At 55.4% G+C, this 23777-nt stretch overlaps 1 protein-coding gene across 10 annotated transcripts in view; it reads left to right on the top strand.

The window, feature by feature from the left end:
* The first annotated feature begins 325 nt into the window (after positions 1-325).
* Positions 326-23777, top strand: part of DGKZ (diacylglycerol kinase zeta) — a 49204-nt gene continuing 25752 nt past the window's right edge. For 4 of the 10 annotated variants that reach the window (XR_004177536.1, XR_004177535.1, XM_031653474.1 and 1 more), the window contains exon 1: positions 15953-16367. Coding sequence is in view for 4 of the 10 variants with exons in the window: in XM_031653474.1 (XP_031509334.1) it covers positions 16207-16367 (161 nt within the window). In the remaining 6 variants the exon portion in view is untranslated. Of the gene's footprint in view, positions 1128-13832; positions 14150-15952; positions 16368-23777 lie in introns of those variants that run through there. The other 6 variants (XR_004177531.1, XR_004177530.1, XM_031653472.1 and 3 more) reach the window with 2 other exon arrangements.

Here is a 23777-nt window from a genome sequence, read left to right as displayed (position 1 = left end):
GCCTCCCTGCCTTGAGGAGACACCACCCCCATCTGGGGCCCTCTCCAGGCACGGTCCAGAAGAGCTCTAGGTCTGAAGGTAGTGTTACCCACCATCGGGTCCATTCCCAAATTCAAGGTATCCCTGGATATGTTCCCTCTCCTGTGCCCCTTCCCTAAACCCAGCTGGGTCTAAATTCCGGTGGCGCCGACGGGGTTAATGTTGGCTCCTGTCACCGCCTCTGCACGCCCCCGCTCCAAACCTGCCAGCTGCAGCGGCGAATGCCGAAGCCGAAAGCGAGGGACCAGGCAGCCGTGGGGGTGGAGGGGACACATCGCAGCAGCTGAGTGACAGGCAGCGGGGTGATGATTGGCAGCTGCCGAGCGGCCTGGACTGGGACGGGGACGCGGGCGCAGAGGTGGCCCCAGGAGGCCCCCATACTCAGGGTCTTGCGCCCTGAGCTAGGTTCGTGCCCGCAGTGGGCTGGGCCGGGCTCGCTCCCTCCGTGCCCTGAGCGGGCGGGCTGGGCGGGGCGGCGCCCTCCCCCCCGGACCCCAACGGCTGGCGAGTGTCTCTAAGGTGACACTCGGGTGCGCGGCAGCAGCGGCGGTTGCAGGAGCTTGCTCTCCGCCCGGGCTTCGGCTCCGCTCCAGCCGTCCGGGGGACCCCGCCGTGCGCAGAGCGCAGGATCCCGACTCCAGCCGGGAACCCCCGCCCCCCGGGGGCGCAAGAAGACCCCCGCCGGCCTCTCCCAGGCGCAGCGCCCAGCATCTCGCGGCTCCTGTCGTCTAAGCGTCGGCGTCGCTAGGGACCTACGGAACCCGGCGCTCCCCTCCCTCCCCGCCTCGCGCCCCCGGCCCGAGAGGACCAGAGACTCGAACTTGAGCGGGGTGCCCCGAAAGGCCGCGGGAGCCGCAGGCGGAAGGCGGCCGCACGATGGCCGAGGGGCCGGGCGGCGGAGGGCAGCGCGGGGATTGGGCTGGCGGCGGCCGGGCAGCCGAGGAGGAGGTGGTGCGGCGGCGATGCCGGCGCGGGGAGGAGGCCCAGGTCGCGCAGCCCTGGCCCGAGGGTCCCCGGGCCACGGCCGCTGGGCCCCCGGTGGAGGAGCGGTTCCGACAGCTGCACCTACGAAAGCAGGTGTCTTACAGGTAAGGAGGACGCGGGCAGAGGGGAGCGCGGCGCTTGGGACCACCCCTCTTGCAGGCGTCATTGCACAAGCGTTTATTGTGCGCCCGCCGCCTGCCTGGCGCTGGGAGTTTAGAGATGACTGCCGAGGGATCTCTGTCTTTCGTGTACAGTGGGAAGGAGGCAGCTTCTGAGACTCCTTCTCTGCCTGAACCGTGAAAGCCCTATTCATCCACTATGCAGTGGCTGAGGGAACTGTGTACCAGGCGCTGAGGAGAGGAAATAGCCAAGACATTGTTCTTAATAAACCTCTATCTGCTGGGGAGAACCAGGAGATGCCCCCTGACCCTTCTGGGGGAAAGAGGAACCCCCTCTTCATTCAACAGGTCTACCCTGAGCTTTCCCGTGGGCTAAGTCTGTGCTAGGCACGGGCTTGTGGAAGTGACTGAGAGGCTCCCTGACACCACGGCGGAGACCCTGCTGCCCAGAGATGGGGAACAGAATTCCCTCCTGAACCCCCGTGCCCCAGCAGGCCCTGGTTGGCAACCTCTAGGGGCAGAGGGAACCTCCCCACCCCCACCCAACATCTTAATTCAACTGTCTTCTGCCAGTGTCAGAATCTCTTGGCCTGCCGCCTCTGCCCAGAGGGTCCTGGAGGAGCCAGCCGGAGGGGGCCCCAGAGGTCATTTTGATGACCTGGGGTAGGACGTCAATGAGGGAGGACTGCCCCTCAGAGCAAGGGTGGGAAAGGTACACAGAGGGTGGAGCTGGGACAGCCCAGTACACACCTTACCTTCCTCTTCCTCTCCCAAACCACAACCTCAACTTGGACTTGCTGCCCCTCTCAAGCCCTTGGCCCAGAGTGATCGCCCCTGAAGAGTCTAGCAGGGCCACTGGGGCAGATGCAGTCCTTAGAGCCTGGTTGGAGAGGACAAGCTCCCTGTCCGCTTACAACCATGGGGCGTTTGGGATATGTCTGAGGCTGCCCTGGTTCTCCCAGTGGCTTCTGGGAAGACGTTTCATTAAACTCGCCCAGCCCTGGGAGCTTGAAAGGTCCCAGTATTCCTAATGGCTCTGGGGCCATCAGGGCTCCATCACTTGGGGGAGGAAGGGACAGTAGGGGAGGGGACTTTCCAAGAAGTGAGATGCTCAGAGCAAACGGGAAGCAGGCTAGGGTCCCATGGGCCCTACCTCCACCTTTCAGGGTGTACTAGAAATCGTGGGTACATGGGGCTCCATTACCAAGTTCTTCCAGAACTCCACGCCCAGGGAGTGCATCATCCATCCCATGCCTCTGGCTGTAGATATGAATGTCCCCCTGGGGCAGAAGGAAGTGCAGAGGGCCTCACAGGGGATGCAGCAAAGAATGAAGACTTCTGGGATAAATGTCAGCCTGGGAGTCAGAAGACCTGGTTTCTACTCTTGATTCTGCCAGAGACTTGTGTGTCCTTGAGCTGGACAATATTTCTCTCTGGGTGTCAGTTCTTTACTTTTAACATAAGGGGATGACCCCGAGGTTTGCCTTAGCTGTGGGTCAGAGACAAATCACAAATGGAGGCTAGGCGCAGTGGCTCACACCTGTAATCCCAGCACTTTGGGAGGCCGAGGCAGGAGGATCACTTGAGGTCATGAGTTCAAGACCAGCCTGGCCAACATGGTGAAACCCCTTCTCTACTAAATATGTAAAAATTAACCAGGCGTGGTGGCAGGCGCCTGTAATCCCAGCTACTAAGGAGCCTAAAGAAGGAGAATCGCTTGAACCTGGGAGGCAGAGGTTGCAGCGAGCCGAGATCGTGCCACTGCACTCGAGCCTGGTGACAGAGGGTGACTCCATCAAAAAAAAAAAAAAAAAAAAGGGTTGGGCGCAGTGGCTCACACCTGTAATCCCAGCACTTTGGGAGGCCAAGGAGGGCGGATCACCTGAGGTCAGCAGTTCGAGACCAGCCTGACCAACATGGAGAAACCCGTCTCTACTAAAAACACACAAAAAAATTAGCCGGGCGTGGTGGCGCGTGCCTGTAATCCCAGCTACTCAGGAGGCTGAGGCAGAAGAATTGCTTGAACCCAGGAGGCAGAGGTTGCAGTGAGCCAAGACTGTGCCACTGCACTCCAACCTGAGCAACAGAGCAAGACTCTGTCTCAAAAAAAAAAAAAAAAAAAATCACAAATGCAGGCCAGAGTGGAGTAGAGACTTAGAGGGCAGGGAGCAAAGAATAATTGAATAATTAAAGGGCTGACATAGAAAATGTTGCACACGTGCACACACACACACACACACACGCACACAGTGGCAAGGGCTGGGATCCCCCGGGGTGGCCCCAGAATGGAGGCCCTGCCACAGCCCAAACAACTTGGGGCCTCTAATCACCAAGGATGCCAGGTAATCCCACTGAGGTCCCCCCAACCCCTGCCTCCAGGTTACCTGTGTGAGGGCGGCAGAAAACGACACCAGGGTGGACTCCACTGTCACCCTTGGACAGATGAGAGGGATAGGGCATCTGCTCACTCCCCAGGGTTAGTCTAGGAACCCATTCTCGGTCTCAGAGCTGGACAAGGCATCAAGGCAAGGAGAGCCCCTGGGTAAAGGACAGACAGACAAGCTGGGAAAGAGCCAGCAGCTCTTCCAGGCCCAGGGGACCCCAGGGGAACAAACCGTGCTCTCCGGCTAAGCCCTCTCTTGTGGCTGCTGTCCTGGGTGGCGTGTGGCCGCCTAGTGGGGGGACTGGGGGACCGGGGGCTGGCAGGAGCTCAGGCCCATGGTGGCCCTTTTTACATCCTCCACGTGCCACAGTTCCGTGCCGCTCTGGCTGGCAGCTAACCCTCCCACCCTGCTGTGCGGAGTTGCTAAGAAAAGCACTTGAAAGCCCTTCCCAGAGCGAAAAGGCTTTTAGACAGAAATGCGGGGGCAAAAAAATCTGAAGGTGGGGAGTGGAAGCGGAAGCGGGCTGAAGGCCTGGCTGCTTCTGACGTAAGTGAGGACGGGGGCTTTGGCAGGACACTAGAAACTTCGAGGGGTGTGGGGGTTTCTCAGAAATAGGTTTCCTTCGCCTCCCAGTGCCAGCATGGGCTGGCAGCAACCCTGGCGGCTTCTTTAGATGGATGGAGAGATGGCGGGTGTGCACCAGCAGAAACTCAGACACCTGGAAAGGCAGGGGAGAAGGGCAAGAAGGCAGGAAAGTAGGCAAGAGAAGAACTTGAATGGGGTAGGCCCTTGTTTGGTTTAAATGGGTCCTGGTTTCCAATAAGTCATAAAAGGGCAGGACAGGTCCAGGCACGGTGACTCATGCCTGTAATCCCAGCACTTTCAGAGGCCAAGGCAGGAGGCTCGCTTGAGCCCAGGGATTTGGGACCAGCCTGAGTGACATAGTGAGACTCTGTCTCAAAAAAAAAAGAAAGAAAAAAAAAATTTTTTTTTTCCCTGTAGAGACAGGGTCTCACTTTGTCACCCAGGCTGGAATGCACTATCATGATCATGGCTCACTGCAGCCTTGACTCAGGTGATCCTCCCACCTCAGCCTTCTGAATAGTTGGGACTACAGGCACACACTACCATGGCTGGGATAATTTTTGGTATTTTTTATAGATGGGGTTTCGCCATGTTGCCAGGCTGGTCTCAAACTCCTGGGCTGAAGCAGTCGCCCACCTTGGCCTCCCAATGTGCTGGGATCACAAGCGTGACCCACTGCTCCTGGCCTCTACAGATTTTGTTAAAATTAGCTGGGCGTGGTTGCACGAGTCTGTAGTCCTAGCTACTCAGAATGTTGAGGTGGGAGGATTGCTTAAGCACAAGAATTCGAGGCTGCAGTGAGCCACGATTGCGCCACTGCACTAGAGGCTGGGAGATAGAGTGAGATCCTGTCTCTAAAAAAAGCGGGGGGCAGGGCAGTAGCGCCTGACATCTTGCATCTCCATCTGGAGGGAAAGAAAAATAACTCTCATCCTAAATGATCAGGGTTGGGCTCAAGATACCACAGGAGAGCGGGTTCCAGCTAGGTAAAGCCAGAGTGGGGCAAGGGGTACAGGGCTTGGTCTAAAAGGATCAGTTCAGAGATGCAGGATTTGCAACTCCAGAGTTAAGCTCAGTGGTTTCCAAACTGGATCACCTGGGGTCTCTTTTAAAATGGGTTCTTTTTTTTTTTTTTTTTTTGAGACGGAGTCTTGCTCTGTTGCCCAGGCTGAAGTGCAATGGTGTGATCTTGGCTCACTGCAACTGCCGCCTCCTGGGTTCAAACAATTCTCCTGCCTCAGCCTGCCAAGTAGCTGGGACTACAGGCTCCTGTAACCACGCGGGGCTAATTTTTGTATTTTTAGTAGAGACGGGGTTTTGCCATGTTGGCTGGGCTGTTCTCAAACTCCTGACCTCAGGTGATGCATCCGCCTCAGCCTCCTAAAGTGCTGGAATTACAGGCATGAGCCACTGCGCCCAGCCTTAAAATGGATTCTTTCTTTTTTTTTTTTTTTTTTGAGACAGAGTCTCGCTCTGTCACCCAGGCTGGAGCGCAATGGCCGGATCTCAGCTCACTGCAAGCTCTGCCCCCTGGGTTTATGCCATTCTCCTGCCTCAGCCTGCCGAGTAGCTGGTACTACAGGCGCCCGCCACCTCGCCTGGCTAGTTTTTTGTATTTTTTTTTTTTTTTTTTGAGATGGAGTCTTGCTCTGTGGCCCAGGCTGGAGTGCAGTGGCCAGATCTCAGCTCACTGCAAGCTCCGCCTCCCGGGTTCAGGCCATTCTCTTGCCTCAGCCTCCCGAGTAGCTGGGACTACAGGCGCCCACCACCACGCCCGGCTAGTTTTTTGTATTTTTAGTAGAGACGGGGTTTCACCATGTTAGCCAGGATGGTCTCGATCTCCTGACCTAGTGATCCACCCGTCTCGGCCTCCCAAAGTGCTGGGATTACAGGCGTGAGCCACCGCGCCCGGCCATTTTTTTTTTTTAGTAGAGACGGGGTTTCATCGTGTTAGCCAGGATGGTCTCGATCTCTTGACCTCGTGATCCGCCCGTCTCGGCCTCCCAAAGTGCTGGGATTACAGGCTTGAGCCACTGCGTCCGGCCTAAAACAGATACTTAAGCCCTCTCCCTAGAGGCCTTGCTACAGGTGTATAGGGTTGGGCCTGGATGTCTTCACGCTAAAAACCTCTCCCAGGTAATTTTGACAGTGGAGCAGGTTTGGAAACCACTGGTTTTGCCTGTGAAGAAGCCGAATGAAAAAGAGAAAGGGCCAGGGCAGGAAACAAACAAAAAAAAAAAAAAAAAAAAGAAGGGAGGGGGTGTCCAATGTGAGATGACTCACTGGGATGTGGCTGGCGGAGGGCTTCCCTGTGCTGAGCTCTGTTTTGGCCACAGAAGGGCCTCCAAGAAGAACCAGTGCCTGTACTTGGTGTCCTGGGTGTGGGCCAAGCTCTGCCTGAGATGGAAATATGGGAAACAGTCCCTTCCCTTAACAAAAGTATGATCCCCCATGCAGGGTGAGTATTGACACTTCAGACTTTGCAGAGCACTTGACTCTGCCATTGTGGTGCAAAAGCAGTCATAGACGACGTGTGAGTGAGTAAGTGGCCAGGGTTCTGCTAACACTTTATTCATAGACACTTAACTTCACATTTCATAGAATTTCAGCAATACAATACCATTCTTTTGCTTTTTCCCACTCATTTAAAAATGTAAAAAGCATTATTGCCAGGCGTGGTGGCTCCCGCCTGTAATCTCAGCACTTTGGGAGGCCAAGGCAGGTGGATCACCTAGCTCAAGAGTTCGGGACCAGCCTGGCTTAAATCCCGCTTCTACTAAAAATACAAAAATTAGCCGGGCATGATGGTGGGCGCCTGTTATCCCAGATACTTGGGAGCCTGAGGCAGGAGAATTGCTTGAACCCAGTAGGCGGAGGTGGCAGTGAGCCGAGATCACGCCACCGCACTCCAGCCCGGGCAATAGAGCGAGACTCCATCTCAAAAAAAAAAAAAAGCATTCTCGGCTCCTGGGCCCTCCAAAAACAAGCAGCAGGTTGGATGTGGCCTCGATCCAGTAGAAGGGACAGGACAAACTCATGGGAAACCAGAGCTGAGGCATCGGAATGAACCTGAGCATGGCAACGGGGAGGGGGACTCCATGGCACACGCATCCCACCGAGAGAGGGCATGCAATGCCCGTGCATACAGGCTTCTGGGTCAGAGAGACCTGGGTTCAAATTCCAGCCCTGCCCTTTCCTAGTTGGGTAAGAGGCTTTCACTTCTGACCCTGTTTCCTCACACGGAAAATGGGAGCAATGATACCTTGTCAAGAATGTGGCTGGGAAGATTCAAGAAGATACCGGATGTCAAGTTCCTGACTCAGAGCACGGGTAAAACAAGTTAGAGCTTTTGTCCTGTGCAGCTGGACCTCTTCGTGGGTTCTGGAGGCCCTGTAAGGTGTGGACACGGAGCCTGGCCCTGAGCCACAGATGGTGGTGGGACCCGGGGGTGATAAAGTTTAACAGAGACTAAAAGCAAAGGCTGAGCATGCGCACATGTCCCGGCCTATGGTCCTCCCCCTTCTCCACCCCCGCAGAGGGGCTGGGGGCAGGGACTGGGCACCAACTGGCAGAGGAGGATGCCCCCTGCTGTGGGCACGCTGCTGCGGGTCCACGACTCCTCCAGGGAGGGGCACCTGATCCAACTCTCCCTGCAGCTATTTACCAGAAGCTAAAAATAACCCAAGAGTGACAGGGAGATGGGGCCGATTTGTAATTTAAATAGCAACAGGATAAAGCAAGGAGCTGCCAGAGATCACATTCTGTCCTGAATTAACAATGCAAAACCAGGGGCAGAGAGCTGAGCCGAGCAGCGGGAGGGGACCACAGCCAGAGGAAGCCTGGGGTCCATCAATTTTCTTTCCTTTGAAAAGGGCGGGGCCCAGGCCCAGCCCGGAACTCCTTCCCTCCCCTCCAGGACCTGCAGTTCTTGCTGATCAGTGAGTCCAAGGCCAGAGAGGGCAGTGCCACGTTGTTCCAAAGGCCAACGTGCAGGGATCGGGATCCCAGGAGAGGGTCTTATCCGACCCCATTTTGGCATAAGGAGCTTGGGACGTGCCCCCAGCAGTCCATGTCCCCCAGTCCCCACACCAAGGGGCACAGCCACTTGGGCATTTTGGAGGGAACCTGGGAAGGCCAGTTTGATCAACGGCATTTGAAGAAGTTATTTGGTGGCCCGCTGAGATGGTGGCCTGTGGGCCGAGCATGGGGAAGCCTAGCGTGGAGTCTCATTTTTGCTTCAGTTGGTGCCTTTCAGAGTTTTCAGAAAGGCCCCTCCAGGGGCCAGGGTGCCAGAGACAAGGGTTAGTACCAACTGGGGAAAACTTCCCTTCAGTGACATACAAAGAGGGTGGGGAAGGAACTGGGACTGGACTTTAGGCTTCTGCAGGGCTCCAGTGTGACTGACCAAGGCTCTTGGCCTACAGGTGCCTAGAAAAGAAAGCTAATCAGAGACTGCAGTACTTTGGGGGCCACTGGGCCGCAGCTTACAAATGAGGAGCTAAGGTTAGCAGAAGTTAAGCAATGTGTTAAGATCACAGAGCCAGTAACTGGTGGAGCCAGGATCCGGACTGAGATCTGTTTCTCTCCAAAGCCCTTTTTACTCTGTCAGGCTTGCAAGGGCCTAGACTTTCATCCTTAAGGATCTTGCTTGTGGCTCTGTACAAAGTGTACATATCCCTGGGTGCAGTAATAGGATAGGCAGAAAGGGGGCTGAAAGGTAGCTATGCAGTCAGGGCTTATGACCCTAGAGATGGGGGTGGGAGGCTTGGAAGGCAGGAGACGCACTGACTGTGTCCTGGGGGCTTGGTATAGTCCGGGCTGGGTACAGATGGAAACTCTTTTGAGCAGATGCAGCTGACCCAGAGTAAGGGGAGAGCTGTGCAGGCTCCTCTCCCACCTCCAATCCAGGAACTTGGGAGGTGTCAAAGGACAGCTTTCAAGAGAGATGGTGGTTTGAAGGACCACCTTTGGCTGCTGGGCCGCCAGTGCTGTGTCTGTAGCTCTCTTGCCTCAGCCGGAGAGGGTCTCCCACCCCTCCTCCAGGTTTCCTCCTGCTCATGACTTTCATGAAGCTGCCCAGAAGGAACCTAATCAAATGTCCATCTGTCACTAGCCAGCAGCACCTGCAACCCGGCTCAGATATATCTGTCTCCTCTGTGGGGGCAGAGGCCCAGCACTTCGGCAGGGGCCAGTGATCAGCAGGTGATCCCAGGCTCTGGGCTGTTCCCAAGGGCTTCAGCAGGTGCCCGGATCACAGGCATAGCTGCTGGGGAGGCAGGCACTTAGACTTCAAAATCCTTGTAGGACAGGCATGGTGGCTCATGCCTGTAATCCCAGCACGTTGGAAGGCCAAGGTGGGCTGAGCACTTGAGGCCAGGAGTACGAGATCAGCCTGGGCAACATGGCGAAACCCTGTCTCTACTAAAAATACAAAAATCAGCCAGGTGTGGTGGAACATGCTTGTAATCCCAGCTACTTAGAAGGCTGAGGCAGGAGAATCGCTTGAACCTGAGAGGTGAAGGTTGCAGTGAGCTGAGATTGCACCACTGCACTCCAGCCAGGGCAACAGACCAAGGCTCTGTCTCCAAACCCTCCATGTCTCACCATGGCCACTGATGCAAACAAGAAACCAGTCTCCCTCCCTCTGCCCAGCCTCTGAACACTTGTATTCAACCCATGGCAACTTCCATAGGAAGTCACTGAGCACAGACTCATATACCCAGCACTGAGCTAGGAGCAACATAGGGTTCAAGAATCTTGTAAGGAAGCAAAACTAAGTGCACAAAAAGTCAAATGATACAGGAATATCATTAGGAACAAAAGTGTGCATCATAGGTAAGGGATCAGCGGGTGGGGTGGAATGCCTGTTCAGGAGAAGTGTTTGACACTTGGTAGATATTTATGAAATATTTGTCATACAAATGAATGAAGGAATGAATGAGCAAAAACTGTGAAATCAGGAAAGAAGATTCAAATGAAACTGTCAGATCTAGAGCAGATCTTAGAAATCATCTGGTCCAACCCAGAGAGGGTAATGACTGGCCCATAGTCACACAGCAAGGGCTGGAGTGTGAACCAATGGACTCCATGTCTGGGGCTCTTTCTACCTTCCCATTTTTGCTGCTTGGGCTGGGTCTGAAGGATGGAGAATGTGATTGGCCAAATACCCAGGGAAGATAAACTAGGAGTGCAACGTAGGCAAAGGGAATGGCAGGGGTCAGGGCCACATGTGAAGGGAATGCGAAAATGGGGAGGAGGGAAGGTTCATTTAGCATCTATTATGAGGCAGGCACCAGCATGGCATGAGCTGAGAGAAAATCTCTGCAGGGAAAGCCTGCACAAAGAGGCAGAAAACAAGAGCAGCCAGAGAGCATAAGGAGCTGTGAAGGTCAGGCCAAGGAGGCTGGCTGGGCGGGTTTTGACAGCAGAGGGTGTCCAGGTCGTGGGTTGAGTGTTCGGCGTCCTGGTACATTTCTTTTCCCCAGCTCCTACTTGCTCATCCAGGCCACAGAAAGTAGAACACCATCCTCTGGGGCCTCAACAAAGCCCAGAATAATTTTCTTACCCAGATTCTTCTTCCTGTGTGTACCTGGGTGGGTTCTGAGGGGTCCCCAGCTTCCCAGGCCTGGCACATGTTGTCCTAGGAACTGCCAAGGGCATCCTCCCTAGTCCCGTGCACCTGTCCCTTCCAGCCTTGTCCTCCCCACCCAACCTGGAAAGCAGAGATGACATTGACAGCACCAAGGAGTGCTAGCTCAAGGTGGCCCTAGTCTCGCAGTCAGGACTGCCCTGCTTCTCGAAGCCTCCAGCCTGCCTGCTTCCCCTCCAGGAGCCCCATTTCCTGCTCTCTGCTTCTCCAGGGCTGCCAGACGCCTCAGATGGAAAACAAGCCCAGCCCCATTTCCTCTGTTTAACTGCTCGAGCTACTTGCAAAATGCCTGCAAGAGGAAGGCAGGGCCCTGCACAGACTCCTTCCAGAATAGACCTTGGCGTGGTGGACAGAGTCTCCAATGAGGCCACAGCATATAGGACCCATCTAGAGGAATTCAGAGATAATGGGTTGGAGGTGAAACTGTGGAAAAGTGGGGACTGAGCCTTGGGGGCATTACAGGGCCATATCCCCTACATTAGAGCAGCAATAGGATGTTTTATTTAAGAGCACAGATTCTGGGGCTAGATTCTCACCTCTACCACTTACCAGCTGGGTGACCTTAGACAGGTAAGCTTAGCAGCTCTGTGCCTTGATTTCACCATCTGTAAAAGGAGGAAAATAAGGCCAGGTTCAGTGGCTGACGCCTGTAATCCCAGCACTTTGGGAGGCCAAGGCGGGCAGATCACTTGAGGTCAGGAATTCAAAATCAGCCTGGTCAACATGGTGAAACCCTATCTCTACTAAAATTACAAAAATTAGCTAGGTGTGGTAGTGCACGCCTGTAATCCCAGCTACTCGGGAGGCTGAGGCACAGGAATCGCTTGAACCTGGGAGGCAGGGGATGTAGTAAGCTGAGATTACACCACTACACTCCAGCCCGGGTGACAGAGTGAGGCTCAGTCTCAAAACAAAACAAAACAAAACAAAAGCAAAAACAGGAGGAAAATAACAAGATCTACCTCCTAGAGTCATTAAGAGGATTCAAAGAGCTACGTTGCATATTCAGTAAGATTTTTGGCACAGAAATGTTCAGGAAATATTAGCCATTGTTTTATGATTACTGAGTATTAATTAGTAATTGCATAGCATGCATTTATTAAACAAATATTTATTGAAAAATATTATGTCCCCGTCATGAGGGACACAAAGGTGACTACACCACCAGATGGAGGTTTACAAGGGTCGGGATGGCATCTTGAAGGGTTCTGTAGCATAAATGTTTATTGAACTGAACTGACACTGTTTCTGAGTAACAAACACATATACAACTAAAGACCTAGTTATAGAGCAGGGTGATTAAAGAATGCTTGAGGAAGGTACAGTTTCTTTCCTAGAACCAGTCCTAAGAATAAAGAGTGAATATATGCCCTACTGTGTATTTACCAAATCCTCACAATGGCCTCGAACTCCAGCACAGTTTGGCCTCTGGAGATCTTTCCAGCTCCTAATGCAGTCCCCCTGGCTCCCTGTTCGCTGGCCACACTGACCTTTTTTCGGTTCTCCAGACACAAGTACATTCCTTGTTCCGTGCCTTTGCTCTGACTCCACTTCCACCTAGAATGCTATTCTCCCAGGTAAGTCACATAGCTCACACTCCCCATTCATTCAGGTCTGCTCTCAAATATCAGCTCCCCAGAGATGCCTTCCCTGATCCCCCGATCCCCCTGCCTAAGTCACTCTCATCACTCTTCTCTGTTCCTTTTGGCTTCATTTTTCTTTATAGCACATTAGCACATCTTTCTTCTGTTTTTTTTTTTTTTTTGAGACAGAGTCTCACTCTGTTGCCCAGGCTAGAGTGCAGTGGTGTGATTTCAGCTCACTGCAAACTCCGCCTCCCAAATTCAAATGATTCTCCTGTCTCAGCCTCCAGAGTAGCTGGGATTACAGGTGCCCACCACTATGCCCAGCTAATTTTTGTACTTTTAATAGACAGGGGGTTTCACCATGTTGGCCAGGCTAGTCTCAAACTCCTGACCTCAAGTAAAGCACCCCCCTCAGCCTCCCAATCTTTATGGCACATCTTGTTAGCTGACATTATATCGTATGCAGATTGTTTGTTTCCTGAATGTTTTCCCCACTAGAATCTCAGCTCTGTGAGGATAGAGCCCTGCTTCCTTGTTTTTAGAGCTATGCTTTCTGATATGGTGCCTGATGCACAGAAGGCATTCAGTAAGTATTTATTGAATGAATTAATTTGTAAACCTTCCTATCTCTTCTTTATTCCTCAGATAACACCATGAGCTCAATTATTACTCCTTTTTTTTCTTGAGACGGTGTCTCACTCTTGTCGCCCAGGCTAGAGGGCAATGGCACGATCTCGGCTCATCACAACCTCCACCTCCTAGGTTCAAGCGATTCTCCGGCCTCAGCCTCTCAAGTAGCTGTGATTACACACGCCTGCCACCACCATGGGCTAATTTTTGTATTTTTAGTAGAGATGGGGTTTCACCATGTTGGCCAGACTGGTCTCGAACTCCTGAGCTCAGGTGATATGCCCACCTCGGCCTCCCAAAGTGTTGGGATTACAGGTGTGAGCCATCATGCCCGGCCTATTACTCCACTTTACAGATGAGAAAAACTGAGGCTCAGAAAAACTCCCTGACACATGTACTCATTAGTTTATTTGTTTATAGCCTACCTTGTCCCAAAAGCTATGTAGAGGACTCTGAGAGGTTTATGACCGGATTCAGGCCACACAGAGCTGGTAAGAGGCAGAACAGGACACATGCCTATGTCTCCAGGCTCCATCCTCATTGCTCATTTCTCTACACCACCATCCTGTATGCCCAGTCCCATGTAAGATGGTATGCTGCACACAGAAGTGCTAGGATGAGAGCGCTCTTTGAGGGCTGGGCACACCCAGCCATTGTACCTGGTGGTTGTCATAAAGTGGGAGACCTCAGCAGGACCAAGAGTTGAAAATCAGACAAGTTAAATGGAGAAGAAAACCGGAGAGGAGCCCAGGTGCAGATTCCAGCCCAAACAAGCCCCGTGGCTGCCTCCTGGCTGCTGGGCTGGGCTTGTCCCCACCTGCCCCTTGCTTTCCTGTGCAACTCTTCGTGGCAGCTGGCCCCAGCCAGCGGAAGGCGCCTATGAGCCCTGAGCCTGTGGTCCTCAGCTTGGGCGGCCAGCGGCCTCTAGCAGGCCCCCCCCCCCCCGCCCCCCCCCCCGTCAGGAAGTGCCGAAAGAGGAAGAGAGTCGCCGGGCAGGATGAGCGCACTGGGGGCTGGCCACAGTGCCGGGGGAAGCTGCAATGAGGCCTCAGCTCTGGGCCCAGTGGAGGCGCTGGGGACGGAAGAAGGGGAGCAGTTGGGGGCACTGAGGCAGATGTGGCGCTACCGCTCCTGGGACGTGCCACAGATCCCACCAGAGGCACCCCAGACACAGTAGGTACAAGGGGTAGCCTGGGAGTGGGCATGGGACCTCTGTCCCTCTATGAGCCTTTTATCTGAGATGGGGGGCGACAGAAGTAGGGTCACTCATCTGTCATCCGGCACGCTGCAGAGGCACAGAGCAGGGCAAAGGAGCTGTTGGCAGGGTGCAGGGAGCTCTGATGTTTGGACTGGGGGGGAACTGAGCTCTAGAGAGGCCAGGACTTGAGCAAACTATCAGTGGGGGGATCTGGGAAGAGGAGCCCCCCCAGGAGTGTGGCACTGGATGCTGGAGATTTCTGACCCAGCTGCAAGGCCTTGTGGAGACTCAGTGGGGTCTTCAGTTGCCTCTGATCTCTTCTCTCAGAGCTTGGAGTAAGAGCCATTGGGAAACTTCCCCAGAGGGACCCATGCACCCCAGAGGCCAGTTGTCAGGCACACTTGGGGATTGATCTGTCCTCCTCCTGGCCACCCTGTCACCAGTTGCTGGCTGGAGGGCTGGAGCCCCACCTCCCTGATCAGACCTTCTCCCAACTTGCAGGAAACTGGGAGAGGGTTCTGGGCCTCGGGGTGCTGGTTCTTCCTCAAAATCACAGGCTTGCCCGCAGGTCACAGCCCCAAGCATTGGCTATTTGTGGCTGACTAAGGCTGGAAAACGGGCTGCCAGAACCCAAGAGGGGAGGATGAAAGTGAAGGTGACACAGGATGTGGCTTGGCAGAGAGGCGTGTACACAGAAATAGTGGGCAGCTGGTGTGGGTAGCAGGGTGGTAGGGTTTGGGGAGGTGGAAGACCATGCTTCCCAGCTCCTGGCCTCCCTTCGTCAGCCCTGCGGGGGCCATCAGAAACAGCCCAGGTGTGTGTGATGGCTGTGCCCCCACAGGTGACTGCTTGGGTTCCAATTGCTGTCATTTCTGGAGGGGGACGACCTTGGCTGCATTGGGGAGTGTCTTTGTGTGTGCATGTGAGGTATATTTCTGGATGGGAGTGTGGGTGCATACACACACGCATATGTGTGAGGGATGTGGCAACCGGTAACCATTGTCCTGGGGGCATCTGTATGTAGGAGAAAGGTGTGTGTTCTGTGTGGGCCTGTGTGCTTGTGAATGGGAGTGTGGTACCTGTTGTCCTGTGTGAGTATTTGTGAGTGTGTAAGGGCTGTGCAGGTGGTTCCCGTAGCATATGAGATCTATAGCAGGAAAATGCGATGTGTTTGGCATGGGTGAGAAGGTTGGAAACCATTGTGAATAGCTGTGGAAGGATGACTTTGTAGGAGAAACTTGTGAGTTCTTTGTTGGTGTGTGTGCAAGTCATTAAGTGACTGGTCACTGAATGTGAGAGGCTGGGGTGGGAAGTGTTCGTTTGAGTAATGAGTGGGCATAATTGTTTAAGGGATGTGTTTGCTCTGCGTGCATGGGGAGCCCTGTGTGACTTTTGTTTCCCTGAGTGCGATTTGGGGGAGCCAAGGGAGTATGGGTGGAGATTGTGAGTGGTTATGAGTAGGCACAGGGTGTGCGAGAGCGGAGGGGAGGTGGTGACAGCAGCCCTCGCGGGTGTACACTTGTGAGCGTGCAGTTGTTTGGTAGCGAGGAGATCGGGGGAGTAAAGACTGAGCATCTGAGTGCGCGCAACCCGAGTGTGCTAGGCCGGGAGATTCAGTCCTATCCAGGCGGGCCGGGCCGGGCTGGGGGCAGGGCTTTCTGCTCCCCGCCCATTCGCCGCCCCGCCCCTCGGGCCGCCCCAGCGAGCTGCGGCGCAGCGGGCGTCCGGCAGAGGGCGCTGCGGGCCCGGTGCCACCGCGCGGCGGAGGGGGCGTGCTCGGCGGCGGGCAGGCAGCGGCCCGGCCAGCTATGCGGGGTCCTGCGGCCGCGGCTGGCGGCACTTCCTGGAGCGGCGGCGGCAGCCGCTTCCCGGGCACCTGGGCGTGGGGCGCGGGTGCGCGCGGCGCGGGGCGGGCAGAGCGAGCGCGCGCCATGGCGGTGGCGGGCGGCGCGGAGCGGGCGTGCTGAGCCCCGGCCGCCGGCCCGGCATGGGCGTCTCCCGCGGGCCCGCCGCCGGCCGGGGCTAGGGCCGGATGGAGCCGCGGGACGGCAGCCCCGAGGCCCGGAGCAGCGACTCCGAGTCGGCTTCCGCCTCGTCCAGCGGCTCCGAGCGCGACGCCGGTCCCGAGCCGGACAAGGCGCCGCGGCGACTCAACAAGCGGCGCTTCCCGGGGCTGCGGCTCTTCGGGCACAGGTGAGCGGGGCGGCGGCGGGGCAGGCACCGAGGCACCGGCAGGTTACCGCGCCCGCACCGGGGGACATTACTCGGCCACTGGCGGTCTGGGCCACTTCGGTACTGACACCGAGTCGGGGAGACGCTGGCACCGGCGGCACGAGCCGTCTTGGCGTGGGCACCCACTGGGGGTCATCCCCCAGGGCCGGGACACGGGCGGGATCGGTCGGCTTGGCACTGCCACCGGGTGGGGGGTAATTCCCTGGCGCTGGCAGTCTAGTGCGCCTCATGTGTAGTACCGTGGCAGGGTCGGCTCCCAGCCTTCCAGCAGGCAGATGGAATCACCCCAGCCTTCGCGGCACAAGGAGGTAGGGTCCCCAGGACTGGTCACCCACACCTTCTTGGCACGGATAGAACAGGGCCTCTCTGCGCCTCCTGGCACCACTGAGATGGAGATCACACCGTCCTTTGGACTTTCATGGGACCCGGTTGCCTACCACCACTGTGTGGCATCTACAGAATGTAGCCCCGTTGATACCGTCACTACACATGGCCTGTCCCCAAGCTCTGGTCACTGGTTTAATTGTTCAACATGTTAAGCCTCTCCTTGGGGTTGGGGGTGCCTGATCATCTACCCTACCTTGCTCTTATTTAGCAGAGAGACCCCAGCCCATCCCTCTGCTAGGCAGGCAGCATGTCTCCCTCTACCTTCTTCCAGCCCATGCTAGGAAAGGGATGAGGTGGGCTGGAGTCTAGAATCTGTGCTGGCTGTTCAAGCTTCATCTTGACCCCTTCCGCAGCACTCCAAATGTCCCCATCTTGTGCCTGTGACAGAGCTTTGACCAGGACTCTAGCTGGGAACTAGGGGGAGGGTGTGGAAAGACTGAGTGCATGGCACGTGTACTGCTCTTGGTGGTGAGCCACCTCCTGCCCTCGCAGCGCTGGTGTAAGGTAAGGGACGTGAGGCCCCAGGAGTACCTGACCTGGCTCCCTGCGCTGCTTCCTGACCGATCCCTGCCCTTCCCTGGTGGCCAAGGAGCTTGCAGCCAGTCAGCCAAGGACCCCAGAACGACCTCAGATTGAACTCTGACCACTTGGAGTCTGCCCAAGGCCTCCCTCTCAGTTTTCTGCAGCTGCCCAGACTTGGTGGCATTCACCCCCACCCCGCCCCTAGCTTTGCCCTGCCCCTTCTCCAGGTAGACTTTACCCACCAATAACATGGGCAGTTTTCTCCTGTCGTGTGGGCTGGCATACTCGTGATGCTGACCTGTGCCCTCCACCTGCCTTACCTGGGCCAGGGCCCGCTCTTTGCACCTGCAGTCTCTCTGAGCACAGATCTGGATTCTTACACTGGCAGATGGAGCTCCGTGGGCTCCTGTGTTACCACGCAGGCTTCAATGTCATATAAAACAGGGCAGGGAGTGAAACTTCCAGTAGCTCTGTTTTGTCACCCACAGCCCTGCAAGATGGAGCAGTTTACACCCAGCTCTGCAGGATGTAGCCTCCAGTGTTCACAGGCTCTGCGGGGGGAGGGAGGGGCGCCACCAGAGGCTTCCTGTTGCTGCCCACAGGGTATCAAGTGTTGGGTTCTTATGACCTGTGGCTGTGCCCCTTCTGAAGGGCACAGGTTTGTGGGTATAGGGATGAGCACATGCGGGAGGAAGAACAAGAAACCAGAGAACCAACAGATACCTTTATGTAATTCTTTAAAATAAGCAGGGTAGGTGGTATCTTCCTTTTGTTAAAAAAAAACAATTTTTTGTAGAGCTGAGATCTCACACAGCATTGCCCAGGCTGGTCTTGAATTCCTGGCCTCAAGCAGTCCTCCCACCTCGGACTCCCAAAGTGCTAGGATTACAGGTGTGAGCCACCGCACCTGGCCTGTTTGTCCGTTTTTATAGATGAAAGAAACACGGTCAGAGGGGATTTGCCCAGAGTCACATAGCAAGGAAGAGGTAGAGATAGGATTTGAAGTCAAGTTGGTGTGATTCCAAAATCCACATCCCTTTCTCTATACCAGGATCCCAAACGGAACATCACAGTGGCCAAGGGAGCTTTAAGAAATACAGATTCCTAGATCTTACCCTTGGTGTGTCTGACCCATCAGGTCTGGAGGTGGGGCCTGGCCATTGTTTAAAGCTTCCCAGGTGGTTCTGATGTCCCACCAAGTTTGACAAGCACCGTAGTCCATCACCCTGGGGAGTGTAAGTGCTCCTATAGGATGCCTGATGTGAGGAAAGAAAATTCAGCAGCACCTCTGGAAGCATGTAAGGAGTGTCCCTTGTTTGGGAGCACTGTGCTGGGGATAGTAGGGCCCTCAGAAATGTACACAGAGAACCCAGTAGTGTCAGGCAGACAGCAGCAAGGGAAAACGCTTTCTCCTGGCAGGCCTGGGAGCTCACTGAGGCTGGCCTCCTTCCCCTTGACTTGATGGGGCCAAGGGGTGGGGGCTGGGGGCAGACGTGGAAGTGTGGAATAGTACACCTGCCCTGGGTTCTGCCCCCTCCAATGCTGCTTAGCTAGTCCTGCTACCTTTGTTTGTTTGTTGCAGCCTCAGGTAAAAGTCCTCAAAGCCCCATCTGAAACCAGCCCTTCATCTTATCCCAGCTCCATGCTGGCTCTTAACCTGGCTCTTAACCTAGCTCTTGCCTCTCCCCTGACGTCCACCCTCTACATGTCCCCCATCCCGCCCCTTCCCCACCCCACCCACATACACACATCCAGCCTTGGGGCTGAGGGACCCGACGGGAAGATCAAGGGTAACAACTAGGTCGGCAGTGGCTGCTGAAGCCGGGTGGAGAATTCTGCATGCAGACCCTGGTTCATGGGGAGAGTTCCATGAACAGTTAGCAGTGTCTGCTGTGGGCTTGGCAGGGAGTCTTGATGGCACATGGGCCACATGTTTGCCATCCTGGCCCCTCTGGGTAGGACAGTCTCTGAATGGCAGCCTCTATGGGGCTGAAAGAGGCTTTTCCTTAAAGTCCATCTCTGCCCCACACAACTGGCGTCATCCTCTCAGAATCTGGGGGGCAGCTTGCCATCTCTCTCTCTTTTTTTTTTTTTTTTTTTTTAGCTCAGTGAGCCATGATTCTCCCCAGCTTGTGGATTCCTCCCACCCCAACTCCATCCCACCTTACTTCTTGCCGGAACCATCAGTCTCCTCCCTGAGGAGGAGGAGGAGGAGAGGAGGTACAGGCCCTACTCTGATCCCAGGGTATTTGGTTCTCCTCTATCCTGAGCAGAGGGCAGGCAGGACCTTTCCACTGAAGCTTCTGTTGACCCTAAGGATCGGGCAGCCAGGAGTGGGAGAGAAGTGGACTCTTGTCTCCTCCTCCAGGACCCACCAGGAAGGAGGACCCGCCTATCCTCTGGCCTGGTCCCAGCAGCCTGATCCTGGCAGGTCACAGGGCTTGTGGATTAGCTGGTTTTGCACCCCAGGGGCATCAGAAATTACCTGGCACCTCACACATGTAGACATAAGGAGTCTTGGCCTCAGAGCCCTGGGAGCCTGAGCCTCTGTGCCGCCATCCCCTGCCCTTCACGGTGCTCAAAGTCACAAGCTCCCAGCGGGCAGGAGGCACACCTGCAGAACCAGTGTGAGACAATGGGTCCCATTTAGAGGCACTGCCACACGGCCCCAGCGAGCATGGCCCTGAAGTCAGGACTGCAGAGGGTGCCCAGCGGGTGCCTGAGCAGAAGCAGCCCCTGTTTAGGTTGGTTCTGCAATGAATGGGGAGGGATGTGTTGAGGGACGCCTCTTGCACAGAGGTGAGAACCCTGTCTATGGCGCCAGAGTGTCTGGGAGTGAAAGAAAACCTCTGAGTGGTTTGTCTCCCCCCGGCTAATGCTGGGAGCAGCCCAGGTTGCTGTGGGAGGCGGGGACAACCTAGAATCCTTGGGTTCCAGCCAGTTTGGGAAAGAAAAATGGGCCTCAGTGGCCGAGCTGCGTTCATCTCACCATGTTTGCTCCCCACACAAAGTCAGGTGCCAGAGTATAGGGCTGGCCCCAGCTGGGGACCCAGGGTAGAATTCTCACAGTCTCCCTCTGTGCCAAATGCTGTCAGGGGAGGGAATGGCAATTCTTGTCATTTTGTCTCCATGCCATACTCCAGAAAGGTCAGATCCTGGGATGTGGAGCTGCCCAGGATTCTCCGTTGGCACAGGAGCGCGAGAGTTGGTGTCCCTTAAGGCAAGGACAGAGGAAGGACTAAGTGACCCCTGGTGAGAAAGCTGAGGCTCCAGGCAGCTGGGCTGGGGGAGAGTGAGAGAAACGGGCCTGCCCTCCTTGGCTCTCTGAAGGCCTCTCCAGAATTCGCCAGTGGCCCCCTGGGCAGAGGAGGAAGTGGGGGCATAGGTTAGCCCTGAGTCTCAGGCCATGCGGGCCCCTCGGAGAAGCAGGGATTCGGAGCCCTTCCACCCACATTAAGGCAGGAGAGAGTTGGGAGGTGTGGAAGCAGCCCCTGGAGACTGCCCTGCAGTGCCACTGGAGCGACGCAAGGGGGCGACAGCTGCCGTTGTGGGAGGCCGGTGGGCGATGAGCTTCTCCTTCCGCCAGTCCACATGCCCATGGGGACTCACAGGCACTGGCTGGTAGTTACCTGCTGCTCTAGCTGCTGGGCGGAGCCAGTCAGCATGGCCCAGGGCAGGCTGGGTGGGTGCCTCCAGCCACCTGGCCCCACCCCTCCGGTTCCCTGAGGCCCAGGCACAGCCAGGTGGCCTTGACTCAGCCAAGGTCTTGCAGCTAGCCTGGGTCATCTGGGACTCCCACGCTGGGCTTCCAGGGCCATGTTCATTAAGGCCTCATCACAGGACCCCTGAGCAGCCTGACCACTTCTCCTCCCTGCCCCTCTGCCTCCTCCTTGAACAGCCCTCTAGGTCAGCTGAGGGGGCAGTGTGTGCAGGAAGTGGGATCTGCCGCACCTGTGACCAGGTTCTCCCGCTCCCCGAGTTCCTGGGCCACCCCTGGGCAGTGCCAGGCACTCATTCCTTGCTCTCCTTGGCTCTCCTCTGTTCCGTGTTGGGGTCAGCCCACATCCGGCCTGCAGTGTGGGTCTGAGCACAGGACTTGGCTGGCCCTTGCGTCACAGATGTGGAGGGTAGGCCAAAACAGTAACCGAATGCCCTGGAAGAGCTGTCATTCTGCCATCTTTCCTCTTCACCCCTTTCCTCGCTGAAACACCAGAGACGTGGTTAGGTTGGGAGAGTAGGTTTGAGTGAGACCAAGGGCTCTGTGGCAGGGGAGGGGAGGGAGAGGCTGAAGAGACAGGAGTGGCGTTCCAGCTCCTCTGTCTTTGGTGATTAACAGCTGCCAGAAGCTTGTAAACTCATCAGTTTCGTGTGATCTTCATAACATCTTTGTAGTTGGTTTGATTCCCATTTTGCAGATAAGAAAACCAAGGGTCAGAAAGGTCAGGGGCCTAGCCAGGATCCCCCAGCTCACACTGGAGCCGAGCCCAAGGATCTTCTCATGATGCTGGGCCGCTCTGCTTAGGAGTACTCTTTTCTTCTATTATTTGCCATCCCTAAACTGGGAAGACCTAAGAAGAGGCTTGAGCGCTCCATGGGGTTTAGTGAAAGGTCTTTGCTTCCTGTGCCAGTGGTGTGAGACACATGAGATGATCTGACCTGGACCCCAAGGGAGAATGGCCACCGAGATCCCTCAAGTCAGGGGGAGCAGGCTGGACTGGGAGAGACCCTTGGTAAAGAGACTGGGGCTGTGAGCCTGTCGTCATCTGGCTTCCTGGCTGTGTCTGGAGTGGAGGACAAGTCTGATCTTTTTCCTTACTTCAAGGGCGTAGGGAGTCTAAAGCCCAATGGACATGCAGAGGAGCCCCCATACCACCCAGGGGTCAGTGGCTGGCCTCGGGGAGGGAGGATCGCTTCACTCGCACCCAGTGCCTCATGGTGAGAGGTCTGAGAGAGGAGAGGCAGGGCCCCAGCACCCTCCTCATCTACACTGAGACCTCCTCCCCTTGCTCCTGGCAGAGCACCAGTTCAGAGCTCCCACGTAGAGGCCTCTCCCCTGCCAGGGATGAGCCCATCTCAGCACATGCCAAAATAGCTGTCTGGGAGCCTGGGCCCGCACCGCCCACGCCCCAGCATCTCGCGGGTTAACAGCTTGCCTGTCTCTCCGCCCCCTTCCCCAGCTTGCTGACATTTTACAGAGAGAGGCGGGGGCGGTTGTGAAAGGGGGCAAGCTGGTTCTTGCTCCCCAACCCACACGGACACCCCACTGACACAGCCTGTCGCCACCCACCCACCTCCGGAAGGCATCCCCTTGGGGGAGACCTTCCTTCCACCCTGAGTGCCCTGAAGGGGTGAGGGACAGGCTGCCAAAACCATCCCTGGTAGGCCCAGGGAGCTCTAGGGGGCTGGTCTCCCTCAAGGGGTCTTTTGTAGGACACAGGATCCCCCTCTGTCACCCAGGCTGGAGTGCAGTGGCACAATCATAGCTCATTGTAATTTCAAATCCCTAGGCTCAAGCAATCCTTCCACCTCAGCCTCCCGAGTAGCTAGGAACTATAGGTGGGGGCCACCATACTGGGCTCATTTTTTCTTTCTTTCTTTCTTTTGTAGAGACGAGGTCCTGCTATGTTGCCCAGGTTGGTCTTGAACTCCTGGCCTTAAGTGATCCTCCCACCTTGGCCTCCTGAGTTGCTGAGATTACAGGCCTGAGCCACTGTGCCCAGCCTCTGGAGTCTTTTTAAGAAATTATTTTGAAATTTTTCCTAACACATTAAATATCTTGCCATTATAAAAGTTTCCAGAATAAGGTGACACCTGCTGCCTAGCTTGGTTGGAGCTTAGCATTAGGCCATATTTGCTTTAGACAGAGATGGAGGCCCCCATGTTGTCCTCCCTGGAGGAAACCACAATTCTGATTTTGGTGTGTGTGATGTTCTTGTGCCTGTTTTTAAAATTGTCCTACATAGGTATGCATGGCTAGCAATATACAGTGCTGTTTTGTATGATTTTACTCTGGTTTAAATGGTATACCAAGCATATTCTGCATTTAGGTTTTCCCCTCAATATTATTTGGAGATTTAACCATCTGAAACATGAGTTCTCATGGATCCATTTTAACCTCCACATCCAATTCCGTTGTGTAACAGCGGCCTATTTGCCCGGGATGGTTGACGGACACTTGGTGGTTTGCAGTTTCTCGCTGTTGCGAGTGATCCCTCTGTCTTCTCTTCGCTGGTGCCTGCTCACAGGGCATGTGTGTTTTCAGATAGACAGATGTTCCCAAGTTGTGCTCCAAAGTAGTTGTCCTAATTTTTAGGCCTCTGGGGTTATTTTCTTTCTTTAAACTTTTGGTAAACTAGGGAATTGTTTCCCAGGAACACTTTCTCCTTCAAGCCTGCAACGATCCCTTGAGAGAGATGAGGGTGGGCGTTAGCCCTATTTATCAGGTCAGGACATTGAGGCTCA

This window comes from Papio anubis, chromosome 12 (assembly GCF_008728515.1).
Source record: "Papio anubis isolate 15944 chromosome 12, Panubis1.0, whole genome shotgun sequence".
Lineage (NCBI taxonomy): Eukaryota > Metazoa > Chordata > Mammalia > Primates > Cercopithecidae > Papio > Papio anubis.
The sequence above is the reverse complement of the archived record's forward strand: the minus strand, read 5'-3'. Positions and strand labels throughout refer to the sequence as shown.